The sequence below is a fragment of the Scophthalmus maximus genome, chromosome 22 (assembly GCF_022379125.1).
Source record: "Scophthalmus maximus strain ysfricsl-2021 chromosome 22, ASM2237912v1, whole genome shotgun sequence".
Lineage (NCBI taxonomy): Eukaryota > Metazoa > Chordata > Actinopteri > Pleuronectiformes > Scophthalmidae > Scophthalmus > Scophthalmus maximus.
In genome coordinates, this window is record NC_061536.1 from 5,137,540 (window position 1) to 5,163,548 (window position 26,009).

Genomic DNA, 26,009 nt, shown 5'->3' on the forward strand with positions numbered 1-26,009 from the left:
AGATGAAAATGAGGCAGAGCCTGGATTTCCTTCCCCGGCTTTTAGGGGTTTCAATGACACAGTCAGTGGTCATCTTTACTTTGACAGAGTCCTGCCTTCAATGACTCCAAAGTGAAGCGTGGCGCACCGTAGAAATCACTTGGAAGTTACAGTGTAATGAAACAGAAATGTGCGCGGTGACAAAAAGAAGATTTACTTGTAGATCGTGCACGTACACATTTTTACATGCAACAGCGATACGACGGCCTGGATTTCATAACTGGTGCGGCATTATGTTTATTGGACCCAGGAATTACATAACATGCTTTTTCCGTGTCAACTGGAATTGCAGAGGGCTTTATTTTTTGGGGGGGAAGGAAGCAGACTTTGTGCACATGTGCACACGAGCAGTCATCCTTCTTGTCACTCCACAGTACTGTAGCTGCAGTACAGCACTGTAACCTGAGCAAAAACACTTTTTCATTGTGAAGTTTTTGTCCTCCCCATTGGAAATTCCTCTTCTCCCCCCAGCCAGTGTAACACATGATGCTCAACGTTGACTTCTGAACCATGGTATCATTGGCTGACTTTGAATAAGAACATCAGCATTGACATTATATCATATGTCCTCTGATTGCAAAGAAAATGCTACATATTTTATGATGCAGTGCCTAGGTTTTGTAATACTGCTTGTTTGCTACTAGGAATGCCCTGATCGAATATTATCGGGGCAATATTGGCCAAATGACTGATCGGATATCTGAAGAAATAAGAAGTAAAATTCGATCCGATACACTACAGTAAACATACCAAAAAAATGCCTATTTTAAGCCTTGAACGACTTTCCGGCATCATATTTTTATGTTAATTCATTTTAATTTATTTAAAAGTTTACAGTTCAATTTGTTTTTTTCTGGTTTGAACGCTGCTGACCATGAAAAATTCAGCCAAAAGTTCTGTGAGAAATATAAGAGCAGTTTCCCATAACTCATGTTGCTGGCTAAATGTGTCTTCCTTTAGGGGAGTTGATTATTTGTTCTACAGTTGAGTATAAGGTTTTAGATGGCTATGTAAATCGAAGTGTATCCAAAACAATGCATTATTAATATTTAACTTTACGAGTGGGGTAAAGATTGTATCAGATTAGTATCGGATCGGTATTGGCAGATACTCAAGGTTGCAGGATCAGTATCGGATTGGACACGAAAAGGTGTCGGTATCGTCCCATCCCTATTTGCTACCATGTCTAGACAACACAGACGGGGCTTTTTGTAGGACATCCCACTCTCTGTAAATACTAAATCTGATCTTTATGTCAGCTCCTTGCTTTTTTACTTACAGTATGACACAATGTCTTTCTAGAACAGCCAGTTTTTTGTCCATATTGCCCGCCTCTACTGTATACGCACGTTTACATTTGGATGTGCATGTAATATAAAGCAAATCTAGATTGTACACAACAGTGCTTTGGTTGACTGAATTAAGGAATCGTGAAAGAACAGAGTGGTGCCCATGGTCAGAAATGCAGCGACAAAGAAAGAGAGAGCAGAAGAGTCTGAAGAATTCTCCCCAAATTAAACATCTCTTCTGGGGCCACTAGGCTAGAGACTGGTCCCGCTGTCCCATTGATCGAAGCCATCTGCTTTAGCCAACACATTGTGATTGCACTTTGCAGTAGTATTGACTTTGTGTTAAATCCTGGCCGATCACAGACACGCACAGCAAGCAACTCCTGCATTCCCCTCCACGTCCTCCGACTTGCTTTCCATCTCTTCCTCCACATCCTCATCAGCCCGTTTCCAGTCTTCTCTTATTGATAGATATGTATGGTGGCTCTTAAAAGCATGTTTTAGTCGCCAAAATAATATCTTGGGGACATGGTTAATGAACATCTGGGGAGACTGCAGAAGTGCTGATGGCTTCAGCCCCGGGGCATTTTTTACAAAACAACCAGAATTTCTGAGTCTGCACTGGGTGGAATAACCTCCTGCATTATCCCTGACTCAAAGCTAGTTTTTCTTTTGTAATTACATCTGAACCAGTCCCTCCCTGCTGCCCAGAAGTATGCGCAGTATGTTCCAAACACTAAATGACTAAAGGCAATGCTTCTTGTTTAAAACGTCACCCTCTGGAGATCAAAAGAAAGAGTGTGAGAGCCTCCTCCTCCCCCTGCTCTACTCTGCTCTGTCCTCAATCACTCATTGGTATCTCATGGTCGTCTGATCTCCCAAAGCATCACCTACACACCCATTCACATGACGTGGTAACTTTTATTAAATAACTGTCCACAAAGATCCTACTTCAAATGGTGGATTCTCACATTGTGCACAGCAGAAGCCTCCGACTGTGCAGCTGCAATGTTGGGAAGAGGCAGAGACAAATGAAGTCAACCTGCAGTTTTGTTCCGTCTCTGAGGAACATTGTTTCTGACTTGAACTGAAGTTATAGAGCACATCAAATGCCTTGCTGACACCATCAAAGGCCTTTGGACATGGGCGAAGTGCCTGCATTTTCAATTTGGCAACGGAAAGTTGTATTCACTCAAACACTTTTGGCACGGCATCACCTCTCCCTTCCTTCGTCTCCGTTTCCTTCCTCATTTCAGCCTTTTTCTCCGCTGCCTGACTGTATTAGTACCTTTATTTGATATTCACAAAATGCATTACTGTGCTGTGTAACCTTCCTCACCCTCAGGGGAGGCTACACTTTGCCGGTTTCTCCAGAGAGAGGGGAGAATAGCAGATTTCCCTCCACTGCTCAACAGCCGTCCAGTCCTCCGGGCAACAACTCCACCGCCTCCCTGCTTGTCAGAACACCTCTTTGCCATGCAAATTGCTTTGTTTTTTTTTTACGCTTTTGCTCTTCCAAAGCAACCCCTCTGAGCAGAAGGCAGTTTGGAAGGAGGAAAAAAAAAAAGAGGTCTTTCTTCCCATTTTCAAAATTCATCCTTTGAAACAGTTTGAGCCCATGCTGATAGCGGGAAATGCTATGTCCTGGTGGATTTATGACCACAAGGTCAAAGGGTTGGGTTTTCCGATTGGGAGCTTTTCGCGGGTGTGGGACAGGCTCTTTTTACCTGGAATGATTGAGTGACTGATTATAGCTGGGAATAAAACTGGCTCTAGCGGTTGGTTTCGATTATGAATGCTTTACAAGGTTATTGATCGCTGTATGTTACTGAAAATAGGCGTATGTGCGAGTGTGTGTTTCCTTGTTCTGTCAGCAGAACAGAGATGGTCCTTCGGGAGAATATTAGACCACTTCCATCGTTGCAGTGCTTTGAGGAAATGATGAAACCGTCTCTCAGCCACTGAGACTATATCAAGGCTGAGAGGGTCACTGTCCACCAATGCAGAAATTAAGCTGTTCCTTCTTTAAATTTGTTGGGTCATGTGATGTTTGCCACCCAAACACAAAACTACATTTTTCTTTGTGGATTAGTACAACTGACGAGGCTTTGAGGAGAGTGGAAGCAGCATTCACCTCCCTGGAGTGAGGCTGGAGGGTGGCGAGCACCTCCCCTCAGCGACACACGGATACAGAGACTAAAAAGCAAATGCTGAGGTTAACCCAGGAGCTGACATCACTAAACCTCTGCAACACTCGGGCCACACTATCCCAAACTATTTCTCACAAAGGTGTTTTCTACTGTCAGTAAACAGGTTATAATACAGTGGAGAGTAATTTGATTTATTTTTAGAGCAAGAGGTGAATGATTTTAATCTTTAAAAAGACCACCTAAGTAAATGACTTGGTTCTGAATCGAACGGCAACCCATCGTAACCCATTGGTTTGTGAACTGCTAGTTAAGCATTTTGGCAAGCGTCATCTTTAGAAGCCAGAAGTATTGATATTTGGAGAAGCTGGCGTGGGTCTGACAGAGCTCATCCACTGGACATCCACCTACACCTGCAACTTGCACCTATTGTATGGTACTAGCTGTCAATTAAATGGTATCAAAGCCCCAATGCATACCAAGTTTAATCATTTATTTTACTCTAAATGGGACCATAACTTACAAAGTACAGGTCCAGCTGTGTTGAAGAAGACTTGAAACTAGCGAATGAGACAATTAACTCTTCAGGAAAATGTTTACTGACGTTATGGATCAAGTGAGAAGTGGAGTCTATAGAAACCCACTTCTTTGGAGTCACCCTCTGCTGGTCATTCGAGGGAATACAGGTTTAAGGCACTTCTGCATTGGCTTCACTTTCCAGACCTTGTGACTACGTCCATTTTTATGTAAAGTCTATGTTCTGAAACAATTGCAGCGTATTTCTCCCTGCATTTTGCAGGGAGAAATATGGCGCTGAAAGGTTTATGTGTGGCTCACACTGCTACAAAGGTGGGTCATATTAGCTTTATTTGCCAATAAGCAATTTCTGTCAGCTTTGAAAGAGGTCTCACCTCTCTTTGGCAGTTATCGAAGTTCCATAAAAGCTCAAGTCCAACTGTCTTATTGAAAATATATTTGCCATAAATAAACCAACAGGCTCAAACTGCACAAACTAAGATGCACAGGAAATGAGTTTAAAATATATGAGGTGGAAAATAATTTCAAAGCCATGCAGCATATGTCCTTTGTAGCAGTGTTTGCGAAGGTGACTTCAAGCAATTAAAGTGATTTGGCCCCAACTGTCATAGCTGTTAAGACATTGAAGGTTCTGTACGATAGTATCCCTTTCTGTCCTGGAAAGATTTGTGGTGCCTGTAGATTCCCCTGAACGCACTCCAATGCATGTCAAGTGCAGAGGAATGCTTCCTGGCCTTCTCTGACAATGACAGATGAACAAACAGTCACAGTGTGGATGTGTAAAGGATAATGACAGAGAATGCACCCACACCATGACATGGTAGTTCCTCTACATGTCATCACAATATGCAAAAGCAAATGTCAACCATGACATTAAGCTAATAAGGGAAATGCATTTTTAATCCTCACAGAATTGTTGTTTGGTAGAAGACCTTCGGTAGCGATGCCAGCCACACACCACCCCTCTCTCTCTCTCTGTATCTCTGTCTCTCTCTCTCTCTTCTATAGTGTGACCGTGATTATAGTGGCATACAGCGCTCTGCCACAAACGTGACTTGGATGTCAATGTGGCCTGTTCCCACACTTGGCGTGGCGGGTATATATCAGCGGCTCATCTCCGAGGCACAGTCTCCAAGGTCCCTCAATGTGAGACATGCCATTACATCTCTCTCGCTCTCTCTGTCTGCCTCTCTGCCTCTGCTCGAACACTCAGATGTCACTGCTGTACAGTAGCTCCTCTTGGTTTCATTTGCAGTCGTTTCCTTATGATGTTGCTTCCTGGAGAGTAAAGGGGTGAGACTGTGGACTACATGCCACATCAGTGTCATATTAGACAAGGATGCTGTCATTCACTGAAGGAAATGGCAATATTCCGTTGCTAGGACCTACAGTAAGCCATACAAATTGAATGGAACAACCTGATTTGATCATCTCCAGAGAAACTTTGGTCTACCGCTCCTTTACTTGCATATGCTGTTACATTCACCTAAATGTCCTTCAGCCAATGCGTGTTGCTTGTGTGCAAACCCTCTAAAGGTATTTGTTCGTTGATCAAATTTTCAGTTGCCATAACGACCGCCAGTAGTAGTGATCAGTCACTATGATATTAGTCACTTTAAACAAGATGAGTTAGGGGTACTTAAAAACAGGACAGGAAATGAGCCTGGGTTTAGACCAATATTTTATGACGAATCCCACCATACTGATGTAAAGCAGGCATAATATTTTTAGTTATAATAATGTATCCAGAGGGAGACATGAACATCTCTATATCCAGTGACCAGGGACCACCAAAGTCCTTAGGATATATATTGTTGTTGTGGAATATATTTCATGGCTATCCACTCAATAGTTGTTTCATTATGGACCAACGTGGTGGACTGACCAATGGACCAATCAACTGAGAACTGTTGTACCATGAAGACAGAAAAATTACATTTTCACTGCAACAAGAAGAAAAAAGAAACAGTAAGTGTGCTATGGCCAATTTTATATGTACATATATTAGGTCTCTACTTTATGTTTGTGTGTGCAATTCTATCTCATTAGAATCTAAACCAAACTACCCACAACTGTATCAGTAGTTCCTCTGTGCAGCACAACAGCCGCCACAGAGCACAGATGTGGGTGTTGGTCTTAACAGCGCTTTAACTGGAGGAAAATTAATTACCAAGGGTCTGAGTCAATCAGCCATGGATTTTCAATCACTCTTCGAATGGTGGCAATGAAACAGCCTCAGCTGTATATAAATATGCCGTAGAGCGGTCTGCGAAAACAGGAACTGGTCAGGGGAACATTTCAATGTACTGCCCTCAACACAAGTTGATTTTTTTCAGTGATGACCTCTCAAGGTCAAGGTTTATATATGTAGAGGGGGGGAGGGTGTGTCCTGCCATAGGAGTAATACAAAGTTTTTCGAGCGAGCTACTTCTTCGTGGCCTCCCTCCCTCGGTTTTACCTTGGCTCTCTTCTTTACTCTCTCTGACTTTTCAATTTCCACAGACCTGCAGGGGCCAAAAGGCTAGCTCAAAGAGGACTGTAAATTTTTAAAATTCCATCTCCTGGGTTGTGAGGGAGACATGGCCAGGGTCTGAGGTGGGCTGGCACTCAGACATCAAGCAACATGAAGGACCCCTGAGCACGATAACACCAAATACTGAATACCACTCAAACCTTTGGTTTCTGCAGGGCAGCCTTACACTCCTGCAGAATGAGATTGTGCTAAGGAGGTGGGGGGCTGTTGGAGAGGGGATGAAATGAGTTTTACATATGGTATATTTTGAGCGTGTTCCTCAGACCACGTGGAGGTTCTCCGGTTTTAATAAATGCAAATAAATGTAATTTGCAGGATACAAGCTTGGTTGACATGCATACATAATTTAAATTGATTTGATTTAACCTACGTTTTTGCCAAACATATTGGCAAAATGACACCCACAGTGATTAATTAGGTTTAGGGAAAGATGAGGGTTTTGGTTAAATATTGGGGAAAAAAAATTGTTACTTGAGGTATATCTCATATCTGTGGATGTGTTTATTAACACCTTAACTAACAGCACTTCAAAATTCATGATGCAGGGTTAGTGTGTGTGTGTGTGTATATATATATATATATATATATATATATATATGTATATAATTTCTGGTCTTTGTTATGAATATGTTCTGCAGATTATCCCCCCCCCCCCCCCTTCACGGACAAAGGAGACTTAGCTAAATGCTGATGAGAGAAACTTTACCCCCATAATCTGCAAATATCCGTTTAGAAAAAGCAGAGGCGTGTGTTCAAGGGTTCACTACTAACCCCATAATTACACCAATTAAGCTGATTACTCCCACTGTTCTCTGCCGGTGGGGGAAAAGCAAGTAATGCCACCACAGAGCCTGGATTTAAAGTTTACCTCTGCAGGATAAACACCCAGTCCAAGTTAAATATCTACCCAGGCCCCATGTCTGCGCCATCGCTCTTTCTCAGCCTGACGGATCCATGAAAGCAGGTTGGAGAGTTCAAAGAGGAGGGGGCCAGTATGTATGCTGAGGGAGTTGTTCAAGGAACCCGATCGATAGACAGAATAAATATTTCACACTCACCAGTGATACATTGTTGTCTTTTGATAGCTTCTATGAATCCAACCTTCTGAAGTTGTCTGTGATAAGTCTCACATACTTTATCATCCTGTAAACATCACTCTGGAATGATTGAGAGGGAACCAGAGGCGAGTCATAAATCAACACTGCTTAGGTTGCTGATAAACCATGTAAAGTATTTTCAGGCAGCATAAAAGGCTGGACTCTACATGTGGTTTTTGCAGTGGGTCCTAATGACACCACAGTAAATGTCAGGATTATTATTGGTCAAGTAGTAAGTCAGATAATATGCAGTCGGCTCTGGATTTTCTAAAGTTTATGAGAGCGTATGTGTGTATGTGGGTGGGGGGAAAAGAAGAAGAAAGAACCAGTGGTTACTTTCAATTACGTCCTTATTCATATTTAATGGTGTTTATTGGAGCTAAAGGTTAGCGCTGGTGTGTTTATGTTCGTTTCCTAACACTAAGGGAGGCAGCTGCCATCCCGCTGGTAAGTCTGCGCTGTCTCTTTAAAAATGCAGGGCGTTCCACCCCAGGAAGCGGTGACCCCCTTGGCGTTAACCTATTGAGTAGCAAATATCAGGTAACATCGTGATTGAAATTCCACATCTCACAATCTTCCTTCGCAACCTTCAACAGTGATCCTTGAGCGTAAGCACAACCGTAGCTGCCTCTTTCAATGAACGGAATCCGTCAAGGATCACTGAAAATGTGGGGCACAGTATTGATTTCCTGTGCGCATGTGAATGAGTGCTAGCATACTGCAAATATCATACCGCATATCCAGATGAGCTGGCCGGGATAGATCTTGTTTGAACAAGGAGATTGATTAACCAAGGCAAAGCGGTTTGAAAAGCCAAGTGCTGGGGTGTGTGTGAGAGGAATATTCTTCCCGCATCCACATTTAGCACGATGGATAAATCCTGGATTTTCACTGTGGTCAAATTACATGGAACCTGTATTTCATGCCTGATTTCATACGGAGTGGACTTGAAAGCACTGTCATCAGTTTATGCAAAACTATGAGAGCTGCTGTTCAAGTAAAGCACCACAGGACAGCTTTGAACTAAAAAATTAAGTGTCATCCTCTCAACTGCAGGTGATGGTATTAAATATTGGATTGAACTTACTGGATACAAAACTTTCAGTTGAAAAAAAGGAGAGCTCAAAAAGCAGCATATAAAAAAATATAGGGGCACAATACAAATTTATATATATAATTATATATATAATAGGATATTGCACATGTATTTTTTAACTGAATCTGTTTTGTTTTATATTGAAAATAGGTAAAATAAAAATCATCAGAGGGTGATGCTTCACACAGCAAATGCTAACTTTTCCGTAATCCAATAATGCAAATTCGTAATGATGTAATTCAGCAATATTTATTGGTTGTTATTTTTCCAGGTCCAGTTTTCAGCGGTCTGAATGGTTTCGCAGCTCCAAAAGGAACAACAAACAATATCGACCCAGCAAATTGTTCGTTTGACCAGTCGGGTCAAGCTGCCTGGGCATGTCTCAAAGACGGAGAGATCTGTCCTTTTATGTATGTACAGCACACGAAACATTTGGTTTTGCTCAGTAAAAAAAAAAAAAAAAAGTTAACATTTTCATGTCACAGATCAAATTCTGGGCCCAGGAGCCGACCTCCTGGTGTAGGGAATCTTCTATAAAAGTAGTCCTGATGTGAATGCCGGTTCTGAATCACATGATCAAAATAGACAGCTATGATAACAGTTGATAGATGAAAAGCAGCGGTGAAAAGAAAAAAGTATGATGAGAAACAGTTCTGATGTATTTGGAGGCAAAACTCCCCAGCACTCCACAAGTCAAACACAGACTCGCTTTTAATACCACAGGGGTATTTATAAATTTACAAGGGTGGTACAAGTTGAGAATGCATCCACCTTGTCAGTGTGTGTGTGTGTGTGTGTGTGTGTGTGTGCGAGCGCACATACTGTTGTACAAGGAGTTCAGACCGCATGCACACTGTGCTCAGTGCTGAATAACATTCTGCCTCACTTTACTGTTTTCACTTACACGTTTCTTTCTCTGACCTGAGGGACTTCGCTGGTCCTCATAAGTTTTTCGAATGTATAAACTAAGTGCACGTGTGTGTCTTCTGCGCACATGATTGGGATTTTTTGGGGGGGTTTTAAGTGCAAGTCCATATGTAAGACACTATGTGAGGGTTTATTAGTCTACTGTAGCCATTCGTGTCTGCACTTTCTCTTTTTACTCTTCAGGAAACTATGGAATGTCCCCAAAAGTGACCTGTGACAACATGTGCATATGTGTGCATTTCTGTCATAGACTGAGGACGAATTTTAGACCAAAACCAAGTTAATTTGAGATAGTTGGGGAAAAAAAGATGGTTGGCTCAGTGGTTACGGTTCAGGTGGGTCTTCAGGAAATGAATGGGAGTCAAAGTAATGTCCCCAACCATGGTGTTTTTGTGTGCGCGTGTTCAAGGACAGACAAACTCCACTCTGTGCTAATGAGCTAGCTGCGCTGCTCTCTCCGTCTCTCAGGCCCTGCTGCTTGCAGACAACTAAAAGGTTTGAATTAAAATTTTAAACAGAGCTGTGCTGTGCTGTGCTGCCTGCATCTCAGGACATTTATATATAAAAACCCACTTCACATAACCCAGAGCGCTATGAGTCATATAGACTTTGTGCCGTCTGTCAAGGTGAAAAACCCTCGCTGCGCCCTTATAGTTTGAATACTTCAGAATATGTTTGAAGTACATCTGTATTGCTGTTTCAATTTTAAACTCACTGCACAGCATTGTTTACATGTAAGTAATACACAGCCTGTCACCATCTATAAAGTCTCCATCTTTACTGTACATCAATGGATAGACAAATTTACTAGTCAACAACCACCCTGTCATCCAACATGTTGGTAATAGTCCTTTCAATGTTCATTCTGCTTGTGTAAACTAACCACACTCTTTAGTGTATACTGTACACACACTGTACACTGTGTCGTTTGCCCTGAGGGACGGCAGCATAAAGAAATAGGCCTGGTGTATAACGATGCAATGACACCAGTTAGGAACGATAAATAAACCTTAAAGGGTGCCATTTGAAAACCTCCATACGGAGAGAAACTGCTCTGTCATTTACAAAATGCACATCATGCTACCAATTTACATGCAAATGGGATGCTGCAGCTACAAAACAAAGATAAATCTTGGGACAAATGTGACACTAAAGACATATCACAATGCAACAGGAAGCATGTTATGACTATCCATGACAGTAGGTTGCTTGCCACGTCGTTCTGTGCTCTGAGACAGTACAAAACTCCATCTCTGCCAGCATAATTAGAATATGGGACTTCCTCTTGCCAAACGCTTCGCCCCATCTTTGGCCAATTATACCAGTTTCCTGCTTTGTGTGCCCAAGGGTTTCTACTGCCCCTTTGAAAAGGAAAACCCTTTTTGTCACAGGAGGACTTGAGGGGCAGAAAGAGAGAAGAGGCAGATCTGAGGGAAGCATGTGAGGAGGTACCAGTACAAGACTGTCTGCGTGCAAACTGGACATGCACATCTCTGCTACTGCATCTGTGCATGTATGGGCATGTTCATTTATCCATATGAACAATTGTTTGTCTGTATGAGTCGAAGCCTGAGCAGCACAGCTGTGCAAAGAGAACGCCACCTGGCAGTGGGATTTGTAAATTGAGAAGAGATAAGTTGTTTTGGTCTACTGTTTACCAGCTCTGAGAAAAAGAAGAAGAAAAAAATATATTTGAAACCAAGTCAAATCTACTCACTGGCCAATATTCAGGAAAGGGGCAAGTGGTGTGAAATTAACACAGAATCCACATATCTCTAATATGGCGCCATCTGAGTGGCAAAAACAACAAATATATTCACCTATACCCACTGATGTATGTATTTTGTTATGAAACTGTGTATATGTTTTATGTGTATATTTTTTGATAATTTAAATACCAGAGATTGATGCTAAGTTGTCCAAATGTATTTATTAACGTACGCTTTTTTTTCTCAAATTATAAAAAAAACAACAACATGAACACTACTTTAATTTAACCTGATGATGCTTTTACTATCTACTAATTGAGTAATGAAGACTATTTTTCTCTTCACCCTACCAAAATGGATGTACAATATATTCTGCCTTCCAAGCTTTTCCCAATTTACTTTAAACTACAGCGACAAGTTTCCTTCTGGAGGACATGTAGCAACTCGCAGCAGCGCAGGGACATAAATCTGTTAAATCTGCCGAATCCGTTCAACTTCAAGATATGATCAACATTAGAAGGATTTATCTTCTGGGGTCCATGAATGTTCACACAGAATTTCAAGGCAATCCATTTTGGTAGGTGAGATGTATCAGGCTGGACCAAAGTGGTGAACTAATCAGCCAACTGACCTCCATCATTGTCCCTCCAGCTGTAACAAGAGAATAGAAAAAAATGTTTTTGCTAAATCAGTATTTTTTGGGACTCTGATAGATCATGCCTAAACCATTGCTCAACTAAAACACACATATACACATATGTTCAAATGCACAGAACAGTGCAAGACAAAATGTTCTCTTAGTATTTACATCACTTTATACTATTGCAATCATATAGACACTAAGTTGATGTGGCCCGAGGCTACAAAGACATCGTCCTTTATCATGACTTATCAAACTGCAGTTTCAATTTGCAGCTGCAGACGGAAAAAGAGACGTATTCAATGACTGCACCAACAGGGAATTAAAATAGCATTGAGCTCGGTATCAACCTGAAGGAGGCTTAACGCTTCCGTATTCTGATGCCCCGATTAAGTGAAAGAGGATCGCGTGGGAGGATCGAGAGAGTGAGAAAAGAGTGACATGAGGAAAGGGAAATTTAAAGTAAAGAGGTGGAGAGTCCTCAAGCTCTTCCTGCCTGGATCTATAGTTTGTAGCACAAAACAGTTTGAAGACAATTTAGACTATGCTGACTGGCATAGATGCGTATAAAGAAGGTAAACACTGCTGTTATGAGCAAAATTACACAGTAGTTAACTGTGATGTACGACATGTTGTGAATACATTTGACTGTAACACTTTGAAACTAAAGTATGGCCATTTTTAAAATGTCTTTTTCCAAGGTAAACCAGTATTTATGTAGAGCTGCGCGAGAATGACGAGTATCCAGCACGGCCATCAGGTTATGTCGTCACTGCAAACGTACTATACAGCAGGGAGAGCTAAGAGATAGAGGACAAGGAGGAGCAATGGAAAGGATGCAAAGCACTCTGTAATGATCTCAAGAGTCTCTCTCTCTCTCTTTCCATTTCCTCTCTCATACCCACTAGCTTTGTCCTCTTTCCTCTCTCTCTGAAGGGGAGTTGATGTTTCAGATATTAGTGAGCTGTGTCAGACAGTTAAACTGCTCTTTATCGATCCTCAAAGCTTCCCTCTTCCCAAGCAGCCGTTATGGTTTTAATGGCCCGTAATGGAGCCGGGTCCTCTTCGATGTCCAATTGCTCTGCGAGTCCGCCCTTGTTTTTTGATATTGATGCAATGGATCCTCCTAATGCCGGCCTCAGAAAAAGCCAAGTTCCGACACAAATGTTTGGGTCGATGAGATACCCAGCCCTGTGATACTAAAATGTCCATATATTGGGCAAAGAAAATCAGAGGAGACAGCGTTGAGGGGGAAGGGAGCGGTCTTTCAGAGTGTTGGTAAGACTCGCTGGATACATGGTGCTTTCAAAAGATTAGGTGAAGCTTATTCACTGAAAAAAGAAATGCACTCACTGAGGTTTGATCATGATCGGAGAAGACGATAAGGTCTAAATACTCAAGTTACTTGCTTGAATATCACTTCACATCTTACTTGTTTAATGCAACTTCTGCATCAACAACAACCTCAAATAAATAAATACAAAACAAATAACATGATTGTCCAGTGTTAAAATCGAAACCAGTGGTTCCCAACTGGTCAGGGTTAGATCATGATTGCAACACGTTCAACAAGAGTGGAAACCCGATTGATTTGAGTAAGAAGCCGAAAAAAACTGGAAGCACTGGTCTAAGCCGTAGTTGCATACATTTATAAGTGACTGTTGCTTTTCTTTTTCTCTCCGATTGGACTCGATCACACAATTTCTTCTCACAAACAAAAAGTTATCTGGTATCAAAAAGGACTTGTAGCTGTGATCAGAGAAGAGCCCCTTCCTTTGCACATGCGATGTGAAATTAATTGTATCCCTGACATCCTGGAGCTGTTATGTGCAGTCTGACTTTCTCAATCATTAAATGCAGCCTCCTGCTATTCCCTTAATTATATTTGTCTGCTTTACCTCATCTTCCCTTCCCATGGTTCCCTTTTTTTCTAGATAGAGTGCCTCCAACTCATTTCTGATTCCTGCTCCCTTACATCTTTTTATTTCTTATGATTTCTTTTTGGCTCTTTGCAAAAAAATGTCTGCCTAGTAGCACGAATCAAATTGCAAATGGAGTGGATGTATTGTGAAGCACAAAAATAAAGACAAATCAGCCTCAACATGTATGAGAACATTTGAGCTTCATTTAGTACATTCATTTAACTTTAGATAAAGCTCAACAACAAATGCAGGTTATCGTAGGAATTTTCTTGTTCAAACCTTTATTTTCATCCACATACTTGTAAGTATACACACTCAGCTAGGTCTTCAAAGTGCAATGGACTCTATGACCTAAATAAGAAATATCAAAGTCTTGAAACCCAAAATGATTAAAGAGAGAAACCGGAAGACAATTTGGGGGCAAGAAAATATCATTCCATCTGCTCAAAATAAAAATAAAAAATTGTGAAAACATCGGAAACAAGCTCAAACTTGTCTAATCTGTTCATTGTTGCTGGTGGCTGGCAGGTACTACACCGTCATTAGTGAATGTGAATATGACACTACTGGAAACTACTGGGGGAATGATAACACTCGAATGCCAGGGCGGAATTCAGCATGTGCTCATCTTGCATTCCTTTTGAATGTGCTTCACAGACCTTGGTGTTGAAGATGTGCCAGTGGTAAAAAAAAAAGAAAAAAAGAAAGAATGAGAAACTTCCATATGTTGTTTCTACTGCCTTGGGAAGAAAAGAAAATGAGAGACACGTTTTTGTCAAGAGTTCTTCTCATTGAGTGCCTGCGAACTAGCGTGTTTAGTCAATGTGTGACACCAATAGTTGCAACCAGTTAGCGGGTTCCATTCAACAAATGTTGCTAATTACCTGATTAGTGTGTTTCCTGTCAAATGGCGTGCGTTCAGCACTTCGAATAGGTACAACAGCATGTGTGAGCTCGGCTTTACGGTGCAGTCTGGTGCATTCTACAAGTGCAGGCAACATTCGTGACCAAAAATAAATTAGATGAATCCACAATGTAGTGTATTATTATTAATGTTTTATCTCTTTCAGCTTCTTTTTTTTGCCTTCTGCGATAAGAGAGAGAGAAATTGTGACATATTGAATGAGAAAACACTGGAAATAAGTGTTCCAGCTTTTTCTTTCTTTTTTTTTTTTCATCTGTGCAGCAGGCTCATCTGTCTTAGAATTAGTTTTGCTTTCAGTGTCAACATTCGCCTTGTTTAACTTCATCAGCAGTCTGTCCCAAAAATTCTGGAGTGTAATTTACAACGCATATAAAGGATGTGGAGTTGTCCTCCCACTCACTTTCCAAGTGGTACCTCCAAGTACATGGATCGCACGATAGAAGCCATCCTCTGCCCATTAACAAGCAACAGTGGCACGAAGTGTTTCACCACACTTGGACTGGTTAAAGATACAGTGAGGGACACCCCTTCTTCTTTTTCCCCCCCGGACACTGCCTAGAAGCTTTGAGACGGTATGAAAATCAGACCTAATTGCAGCTCTAAAGCGTCCTGCTTTCCCCCCCTCCCCCCTCCTATGCTGAGTTGCGCTCATGGAGAAAGACATGTTGATAGAAAGATAGAGCGGTAAGAGAGAGAGGAGGAGGAGGTCAGAAATGAATCCACAAGACTGGACCTTGTACCTAATAAGCACATGCAAAAAATAATATATATCTCAAATATAGACACGGATGTTTTGAGGAATGTCATCGAACCTTTACAGGACACTTTAACCTTTAGTTGCCATGGTGGGCACAACCAGCACCCAAACACTCACAATAGGAAGAAGTGAACCTGAACTTTACCCATAATGTTGATTTACGGTGATCTATTGTGATGCTCACACCGTCCCCGGCCCTTGCACTCTGAGATTTTAGCCTAAACTTTGGATGCCATGAAATATTGATACAGAACACTGGAGGATTTGACGTAAGTAAGGCAGAATACTGCAGAGCTAGGCATCACATGTTTTATTGAAGCACCCTGTGTAGCACTCAGTGAGAGTGAGAGAAAAGAAAATGGGGGGACAACCCTAAAGAATTGGTGGAGGCTTCTAAAAAAAAAAAAAAGATGACCATGCTACTCCGCAAGGAGGCATCTTTCCTGTCCCTAATTTGCCTGGTTTAATGAAGCATTGCCGATCAATACAGCAAGTGAAGGAGAAAAATGGGCTTCATATACAGGTAAATATTAGCTCTATGTCTTGCTCTTGAGCATTATGCCTTGAGAATGGGCATCCACATTTTCTCCTCCTAAATATCGACTTTGTTATTCAGTGTCACTAAAAGATGAATACATCAGAGGATTGAGTTTCCAAACTTTACACTAAAGGCAAATGTCTAATATTATACTAACACTAGTGAACAGAGGAGTCCGATTTTTGAAAAAATAACGTCACCATGAACCTACATCTTTAAAAGTCACTCCTTTTTCCGCACAAACCCAAATATGAAAAATAAATATTTGTGGGGAAAAATAATGACATATCACCAAAAAAAATCTGTCCTCTACAATGTCCACTTAGAAAAAACATCACTTTCATGTGAATAAAGCTCTCTTGTCTTCCTCTTCTCTTCCAAATTACAGGAGGCAAACTGATCGCGAGGCATCATTTTTCATTACACACTCGACGCGGCTGAAAATGAACAGCGCCACCACTGATAGGCCTAATTGGTGAGTGAGAAGTGGCTAGCAACTGATGGGAGGGGGCGGGTTGGGGCTATTTCCTGGCGCTCAATGAGCCATTTACAGAAAATAGACAACCACTGCCATGTAGAGGAACAAGACCTCTTGAAAGGTAAGAAAACAGAGCAAAGAAAAGTGCAGCATGTTTACTGGATGAAGATACCGGTGCCAGCAAGTATTTAAAGAGCTTAGAAAAATGCTTTGCAGGATTATGTACAGGTACTTGTGTGTGTGTGTGTGTGTGTGTGTGTGTGTGTGTGTGTGATTAACACAAGATCACACAACAAGATGGCTGCAGCATTCATTGTCTTGTGGAAATAAAAAGACAGCAATCAGTGGCATTTGTGACTGATGGCAGCTCACAAACACAGCTGTGCTTTGCCCCGTTTCTTTGAATTTCAATTTATGCCATTAGTGTGTGTGTGTGTGTGTTACTGCTCCTCTCGGTCTTTTCCTCCATCGTTCCCTCAATCCGCTCCCTGCCATCTGTCCGTTGGCCCTGGCAGCATTCTTATCCACCATTTTAATTTGCTTGGGCAGTCATTTTAGCACACGTACAGTACTACATTACAAAATGTGACCGTAAGCCGAGAGCCAAGTGGCGCTGGAGCCGGGATGGACGTGGGCAAACAAATCACTTCAATGGCAAAGTGTGACAATGGATCAATCAACGTACAGTAGTATTCATAGCCTAACAATATAATGCTGGCAAACTGACCACTATGGCCGTCTGTGTGTGTGTGTGTGTGTGTGTGTTTGTGCGCATGCTTGCATGATGGTCAGTGTGCTGTATGTTACAACTATATATGTAGAGTACTGTAAGTTCTGCATGCCTTTTTGTAATAACTACTGCTATGAATTTCATGATTGATGTGTTACTTGCAATTACAAAACAGTTGCAAGTCAACTGACAAAATGGCAGTGATATCACAATGACAGTATAGCACAGTAACTGTGATTTATTTCAAACAGTATCTCAAACTTAACTTAGCTATATTTGCAAGAATGAATTCATTCATAAAGGATCAAATGTCATATTCTGAAGGAGGGTTGACTTTCCATAAGTCTTTAGTAGTTTGTTTTTCATAATTATGGATTTTTACTAGAGCTCAGTTTTACAGCTTTATATTGTTCAAATTAAAACTAAATTGTCTTTATTCTGAGGTGAAAGAATGAACAGGCTTTGCTGCATTTTCCCTTTCTGGTACAAAGTTTAACAGTTGTGTTTTGAGCTTCTTCAACATTTAACCCCCTCATAGTTTCTTGACATAATTTGTTTAGCTAATATTTGCAATCATTTCTTTATAGACATTATTCCACCTGCAATGAATAAAAATATTGACAATTCTAGTGCAAAAATATTGGCAATGTGCAATCAAGTGTGTGCATGGGGTGTGATGAACGGGTATGCAGTGGAAGTGTATTTTTGTTGAGCCCTGCAAAGCTGACTTCATTAGGTATCAACACTGATTGAATGCTATTTTTATGGGCGTGTGATTAAGCTTTTTCCATGAGTGGTTGTTCTCTGAGCGATCGCAACTGTAGATAGGATCTGCCAGCTCCCCTGTTTTGATGTGGAAATGATGAGCTTGTTAAGCCTGGCCCATAAAAAAATCACCATGGAAAAACATTTTTCCCATTTCCTTCCACACTAACTCAAGTCTGGCAGACAGGATGCCAGGGCTTGGTAATAAATATGCAGGGTGACAGAATTAGGAGTTTAAAAAACAGAATTCCTGATGATGTGGCCCCGCTCAACACTGCAGGGTGAGGATTCGACACTCTTAATCATCTGCCCTTCCCTCTATACCCTCCACATATACTTACATCCTTCTTTTCAGTCACTTTCTTCTTTTCTTTTTTTTTTTACCACCATGAGACAAAAGCATAATCCCAGTTTGGAGAAATGGCCGACTGCCTCCCATCACAGCTGTTGTCAAAGCATCGAGTTGTCTGACATGAAAACACTTTCACGCCTTTGTATGTACAGCACGGTGCACATTCCCACACATGGTAACTAAACAGAAAAAGTTGCCTCCTCAGAACAGTCAACCCTAGCCTGGGACCCAGATGAATTCTGGGAGCTCATTTAAATTGGCTCTGCCAGAATACGGTCTGGAACGCCACCATTGGGAAGTGATTTTCCCACTGGCAGAAAACTTGCCGGTCCAATCGCAACCGATTATCTGATAATGGGCGGGGTTGATACCACGACACGGACGGAGAGACAAGAGACTTTTGTAAACAACCACGGCTGCTGCTGATAGATGAGCATTTGAGTAAAGCAGCCGATATTTAAAAAAAATGTTCCCACAAAAACAGCAACGCTGGTTCACAGACATTGTGGCATCATCATCATCCCAGTCATCTCCTCTCTGCGGGCTCTAGTCTGTTGACATTTTTCACATCGCTAAACAGGTGTCACATGATTCTTTTGCGTCCGTTGGTAACGCCTCTTGGAAATCGAAAATGAATCGAGAGTTCCCAGACTAATACGTATTTAAGTATTAGTCTGACTACGCCAGGCCAAAGCATAAGTAATCGCAGCCGCTGATACTGCACCTCATCTAAAACAAAGCAAAAAAAACACACACATGCACATTCTTTAGAAAGATGTTACAGAGAAATGCACAGAATTCGGCTCTTTAATAAGTATATGTAGGGTACAACAAAACTTCAGCCTCCACTCAGTGCAGAACAGCTGCTGAGCACTTTTACTCGGACGCCCTCACAGTTGCACATCTGCTGGTCTAAAGGAAGTAATGTGCTGTAGTTGCTTGTGGCAACTGCACTCACTGTTTCCCTTGGCACAGAATTCAAGGGTGTATTGTTGAGGCATATCCTTGAAACATGAGCACATACTTGGTGTTTTCTTAAAGCCGTTCGCCTCTGCATTTTCCGCCCTCAATCATTTGCCGTCTGGTGTTCAGGCAACATCACAATCCACATCTTTGGATCAGACCAGCATGAACTTGTTGGGTGTTTTTTTTCTACAGGTAATCATTGCCGAACAAGCCAGTAAATAGAGAGAGAGCACACACACACACACACACACTCACTCACTCACTGACAAACAATCACGCAGGGTACACGCTTACACACACACACACACACACACACACACACACACACACACACACACACACACACACACACACACACACACACACACACACACACACACACACACACACACACACACACACACACACACACACACACACACACACACACACACACACACACACACACAGGACTTAAAATTCAACCCTGCCTTGAACCTCTCTTTCTAGACTGAGATCATTACCACCGAAAGACGTGAACACAGGAACAAGAAATTACCCATCCTTTTTAGCCTCACCCTGCTGATCTTTTCACTCTTGAGTGACCCTGACAAGACGGCAGGCAAAAAGGTAACCTGATAAAAAAAAGAAAGAAAAGCAGCCGAATCGCAGTAATTGCAAGCGGAGGAAATATGACACGTAATGTGACATTCAGTTCAAAATGCAGCCACTTGAACTATCCTATCTCTTCCGAGCACAAGCGTCGCTCCTTTCTTATCCGTGCTTGATAACCTTCGTAGGATTCGAAGCAGATGAAACTTATTCTTTGGAAGGAGGCATTTCCCCACTCTTTTGTAATGCAGTACAGTACATAGTCATGGAACGTGTATGCAATAAATCAGTTACCAGATGCAGAAATGACTGGCATGCCTCAAGTGAGCAAAGCACAACGCTGTGCTAAGTTAAAGCCAGCCAATGCAGTTTACAAAGCAATTGAATGATAAACAACTATTGAGTAGGTAATTAAAATCGACTGACCAGCATAGAAACATATTAGAAGCTCATGTCAATGACAAAAACACCCCAAAAAGATATATATTTCCGCTATGAGTGCAGCACGAAACAGCAACCCTTAGGATATCCCAGGACATATTTGCACACCGCAAAGATTTTGGGAAAATCACTTTAGTAGCAAATTCAGGTTTTCTGGTAGTATCACAGAAACAAGAAGAACCCTTAGACAATATATAAGAATGTACCCAGGAGTTAGTATGTCTATTTGATCTTCCCACTGAAGCACAACAGCATCCCAGCTTCACCAACACAGTACACATAGGCTATTCGCCACACGCATTCCTGCACACGTCACGACGTACACAATATACAAGTTTCTTACCTGCACCAGATTCCAACCCTCCAAAGACTCTGCAATGATGGAGGTCACCGAGGGGCAGACGCCGCCGAAGATCATAAGATGTTTGGGGCCGTAGCATATGGCATCGAAGAAGGCCCTCAGCCCCTTGGCGTTGTCACACTGCAGACACAGAGAGAGGTGTTGGAGGTGGAGGTGAGAAACAGAAAGAAGAGAGAGGGGGACATTTTAATTCTTTGTTGTACAAACCTAAAGATAGAAGGGGGAGGGAAAGGCGAGACACACATATTGAATTACGTCAAACGGATGAGCAAGAAAGTAAGGGATCAAAAAGGAACTAATGTTGCACGGCATGCTCCAAGAAAAGTATCGCAATACTCCGCCATTAAAACTGGTACAATAACACATTTTTTTTGTATTATTCACTACTTTAACGATGGCCGTGTTTTAGTGAGAGACGTATTTCCTAAGTTGCATCAAAGTGCGACAGCAGGGCAGCGTGTGTATGCAGCAGCAGACTGCAGACTGCAGCGGGCATGCAGCCCGTTTTAAGCTTTCATGGTACAAGCAAAAAGTGCTTTTCAAAGCCAACAGTCAGGCCAAGGCCCGAAAGACGCCACGAAGCCTGACCGTAAAAGATGTTTATCATCAAGGGACCCGAAACGTCCAACTAGCAAAACAGCTTGTCAACAGAGACAGGTTAGCGGATGTGATAAATAGCATCCGGCCTGTGCTCTGACATGTAAGTGAAGCGGTTGCGCTTCATTTTGTCAGAAACTTTTTTTTCCACCATCAGTGCTTGACGAGGCAGGTAAAGGGGGGTTAATGCTTGATTCATTAACTGTCAGAAACACCCCACTCCAGGTATGAAAAAACAAACAAACAATGAACACTTAACAGCACATGAGGCACAATTTTATCCAGCACGAAAAAAATAAACTCACATGATGGGCAGCTCACGGTGATGAAGCACAAACCGCGGCCTGCAGACCACACCGCTGCACAAAAGTACACTGAACTTTCATTTTATAGAGCCAGGTCTGAGACAAATACCCGGATATTTGTCAGCTGCGCACACAGAAGCGACAGCCAGGGCACCGTGAGGCAATTTTCACTGATTTTCGCTTGCTGACCCTTTAAGGCAGGTATTATTTTAAAGTCATATTTTGGTATAATGAACAAAGACCAGACGGAGGGTGAAGATAAAAAACTTAAAAGGCAACATTAGATATTCCAGCCTATTTTGTGCTCCTCTGCAAAAAACTGCAGGTTAAAGAGAAATATTAAATTATTTCGGTTCATTCGAGAGAATAAGTTGTGGGACATTTTTAATAGCTCAAACAATTAGGACAATATTTTAAACCCTTATCTGGTAATCAGTGAATCAATAACTATGCAGGAAAAAAACACTGTGCTCACGAGGACATTTAACTTGTTATAAGCGCTTTGACACACAACATGATTGGAGCCGTGTGTTAGTTTGTGTGTGTGTGTCTGTGTGTGTGTGTGTGTGTGGGGTTGGTTTGTTTAAAACTCATCATGTAAAACTACGTAACTCGCTCGCTCGCTCGCTGCAGGAGCGGGCCCCCGCTCTGATCCAGTGCTGCAGAATGCAGCCATTTCACGTCACTATAGCAACCGCAGGAAAAGATTGTGTGAAAAGGGGAGTGAGAGAGAGAGAAATGAGAGAAGAAAGAGAAAGAAAAACAGTAAAGGTTTCTATTGATTGCTACATGAGCTGGCTAACTTGTTTTTGATGTGATTGCCTGATTTCCACAGCATGTGATAATATTCCTCTATGCAGTAACCCCCCCCAGTCTTATGTTTTTGCCACTCAATTCAGGATGCACTCCTGTGTGCAGATGATAGATAGAAAGATAGGTAGATGGACTGTCTGACCGACTGCATGGCAGGTGGTGTGTGTGTGTGTGTGTGTGTGTGTGTGTGTGTGTGTGTGTGTGTGTGTGTTTCTGCCTTTTGACACAGTTCATCTCCTCTGGAAAGTCATTTGACCTTGTTAGCCATCACCTGGTAACAGAATGAGATTTGAACGACGGCAGGCATTCCACAGCACAGACTGGAGATAGGGACATTGAAAGTGGAGGAATGAGAGCCTCAACTTCACATACAGGACTGTTTGGTGTGATCATTTGATCGCAGTTGGTGTCATGGCATCATGACAAGTTTTCATCTTCTATTTCTTTTTTTTTCCTTTTGAGAGGACAAGCCCTAAATTTCCCGACAGCTTAAGTTGAAAATGAGGACACAAGCTACTACACTCTTCCTGCTTTGCATTCAAACCTCACAAGTCACGTTATACGTTTTAAATCATCTGACTCTTAAAAAATAGTTTTCCCCCCGTGCGCGTACATTCATGCCGCTGTGGAGAACAATGTATGTCGTAATGCCCGTCAAAAAATAGACTATATTGTGGATTATGCCTCAGGTGAAATGAGTGGGAGAAGATGTGATTAGACACAGTGGGGATTCCTTATCCTGGCCACACAGCCGAATAAAACAGCAGGCTATTAAAGAAGATATCCAATTTGCATACTCTTATCATTCATGTCTCTCCAGCTGGCCATAACAAGGTGGGCTGGTAGGATTGTGACTCGCAAACCGTTACTATGCAACAGAACAGAAATGTGGGCAACTAAACTTGTCAACGTGAGTACAATAGAGCTCTGCGATATGGCAGGCTTAACTAGATTTATTACAGAGAGTGACAATGTAGTGTGTAGGTTGTCAAGAATGGTTATGCTTTACGTTTTAGACCCTGACAACAGATGGTCTACAATACATAATGTAGCTCTTTCCATATTTTTTGGATTGATAAACTCTGATTATTGAAACCTACTTAAGGGTCATTAGTCTTCCACCAATTGTTTCCACCAATTTTGGTCCAGAACGTGGAAGGGAAATACTGAGAAATTCCCATCATAGTTTCGTAAAGCCAGAATCTTCAAATTGCATGTTTTGTCCGACCACTAAACGTTTTGTCAGTATTCATATCAGTAAGTAACTAAAGATCGCCACTTGTCCAGCCAGAGATGACAAAAAAAAGCAAAGCAGTTTTTCAAGTGAAGCTAAAAGAAGGAAGTTACATCTCTCTTTTTTCTCAGTTTCCCTGCTGGATTTATCCGCTCTAACTTTTGCCGGGCACACAATCTGTTGTGACTTCTCACAGAGCCTTGACTGGTTTGTTGTCATGCCAACGGTGTGACTATCCACACTTTGCGCGCAAGATGAGGGAGGAGGCCACCGCTACGGTGGCTATATTTAGCCTCTCATTAGGTAGCACAATCACTCAGACATTGATCAATAGTTATTCAGCTATGGAGACGCTGCAAAGCTTAAAGTCGGATAGACAAAAGGGGGACAGAGGGGCAGCAGAACACAATGGGACACAAAGAGTAAAGTCGCAAGGAGAAAGTGATGGCGATGGTGGGAGAAAAGAGGGGGAGAAACGAGCAGTTGATTAAAGAGAGAGAAGGAGAGGAGCGAAGAGGTATTAGCCTGACATTAACCCTGCACTAATAAAGCAAAGCCAACCAGTATTATAAACCCACCCTCTTTTATAACCCAACAATGGAGTAATTCATGACCGTGAGATTGATTCTGAGGCTCAGCAGCAACACAGTGCCGTGCAGATTCATCTACAGTCCATCATTCATGGAAGTACATTTTAATATCAAATCTAAGGCTGTTTGGTTTCTACATCGCCTTATGCCATTTTCTTCCAATCCATGAGCCACTCCACTTTTTTCCTCTTCGTCTGCCTTTTCACTCCTTTTCCCTTTCATATCCTCATTCAAGAGCGCTGTGACATTTATGCATTTTTCAAGGAATTACCAATCAGTCGCTGGGAGTTTCGGGTACAGAGCTTGCATCCCAACATTCCCCGAGAAATATGCTCCAAAGCAAGGCATAAGCAGAGAAATTTTACTGTCATGAGAAAACACAAACAAGTTCCGAGGAAAAGCCGTCACAGCGAGGAAGGCGTAGCAGCACTTAACTACCAAGTCGAGCAGCGCGAAATATTACAACACTTTATTTCCCTCTTCTGCAGTATGAAAACTAATTCCTGGCATTTGGAGGCCATTTGGAGCAGATCGATGGAGTTAACCCCCGTGGTAATCTGTTTGACCGCCTTGGGAGGCGGCCAAGGAACGTGTGTGCATGAGGGGTGGGGCTGGCGGGGTTTGGTGGACTGGGGGCTGATGGCAGAACAACCTGGAGATGGAAACTCAAGGGGGGTATTTCACTCAGACTGATAACGAACATCCACCCCAAAATCGACTGCAGGTTACCACAGATTGATGCATTGGCTGTTCATACGCACTGCAATAAGTTTGACTCTAGTCACTAGATTCAGAGATATTTGTTGCAATATTCAGGCTATATTACGGCTTTTATTTCTTCTTAATGTCTCGTCATCAGCTTGACATTTCCCTGTGTCGAGTTTGCAACACTAGCCCGACCATTTAGAGGATATTACTGGCTGTCCAACGAGGAGTTTGTTTCACATGCTCCTCAATCCATTGCCTCCGTTACATTTCCTTCTCTGACCTTTACGCAAAGCTTCTGAGATTCATCCTCATTGATTTATTTTTACATGATGACATTAGCCCACTCTTACTGTGCTGCAGATGAATCACACTCAATTAGACTAAAAGTGAGGTAACAGTTGCTCTGGAATATTCTTTCTTTATTTTTTCTCAACCCATTATCTGATGTTTCATGTTATAATTGTCAACCATTTTTACTTAACATCCAGCAACATCTTTGGAAACGGCATCTTTAAAGGTCAGCACGCATCAGGAATCTGTGGACGTGAGTGTTGTTTCTGAAAATAAGTTTAAAGCATATTTCCGCAGTGACAAGGCACCGGTCAGAGAGGATTGAATACATTGGAAATCTTTCCAAAAGTTTGAGGCGTTTTCCAGAACGCCTGGAGCACTTGGCATTTACTTACAAGCCAACGTGGGCTGTTCAACCCAAAGCTTCTAATTGACCACCACTGTATGCAGAATGACCTTGTATAGCACATGTATACATGCGTACTGTGCGTGCATACGTGCATGTGCGCCTGTGCGTGTGATATTGTGACAAGAACAAGAGATGATAATAGCAGCAGGCTGGAGCTAACCATGATGAAATGCCTTGTTAGCGTCTCACATAGAGGCAGCTGCACCTGTCCCTCGTCTAATG

General features: G+C 42.0%; 1 protein-coding gene across 8 annotated transcripts in view; it reads right to left on the reverse strand.

Annotated features, from left to right (window-relative positions):
• gabbr2 (gamma-aminobutyric acid (GABA) B receptor, 2) overlaps positions 1-26,009 on the reverse strand; it is a 166,813-nt gene that overhangs the window by 92,318 nt on the left and 48,486 nt on the right. For all 8 annotated transcript variants that reach the window (XR_004786858.2, XR_004786857.2, XR_004786856.2 and 5 more), the window contains one exon: positions 20,823-20,960. Coding sequence is in view for 4 of the 8 variants with exons in the window: in XM_035620971.2 (XP_035476864.1) it covers positions 20,823-20,960 (138 nt within the window). In the remaining 4 variants the exon portion in view is untranslated. The remainder of the gene's footprint in view (positions 1-20,822; positions 20,961-26,009) is intronic.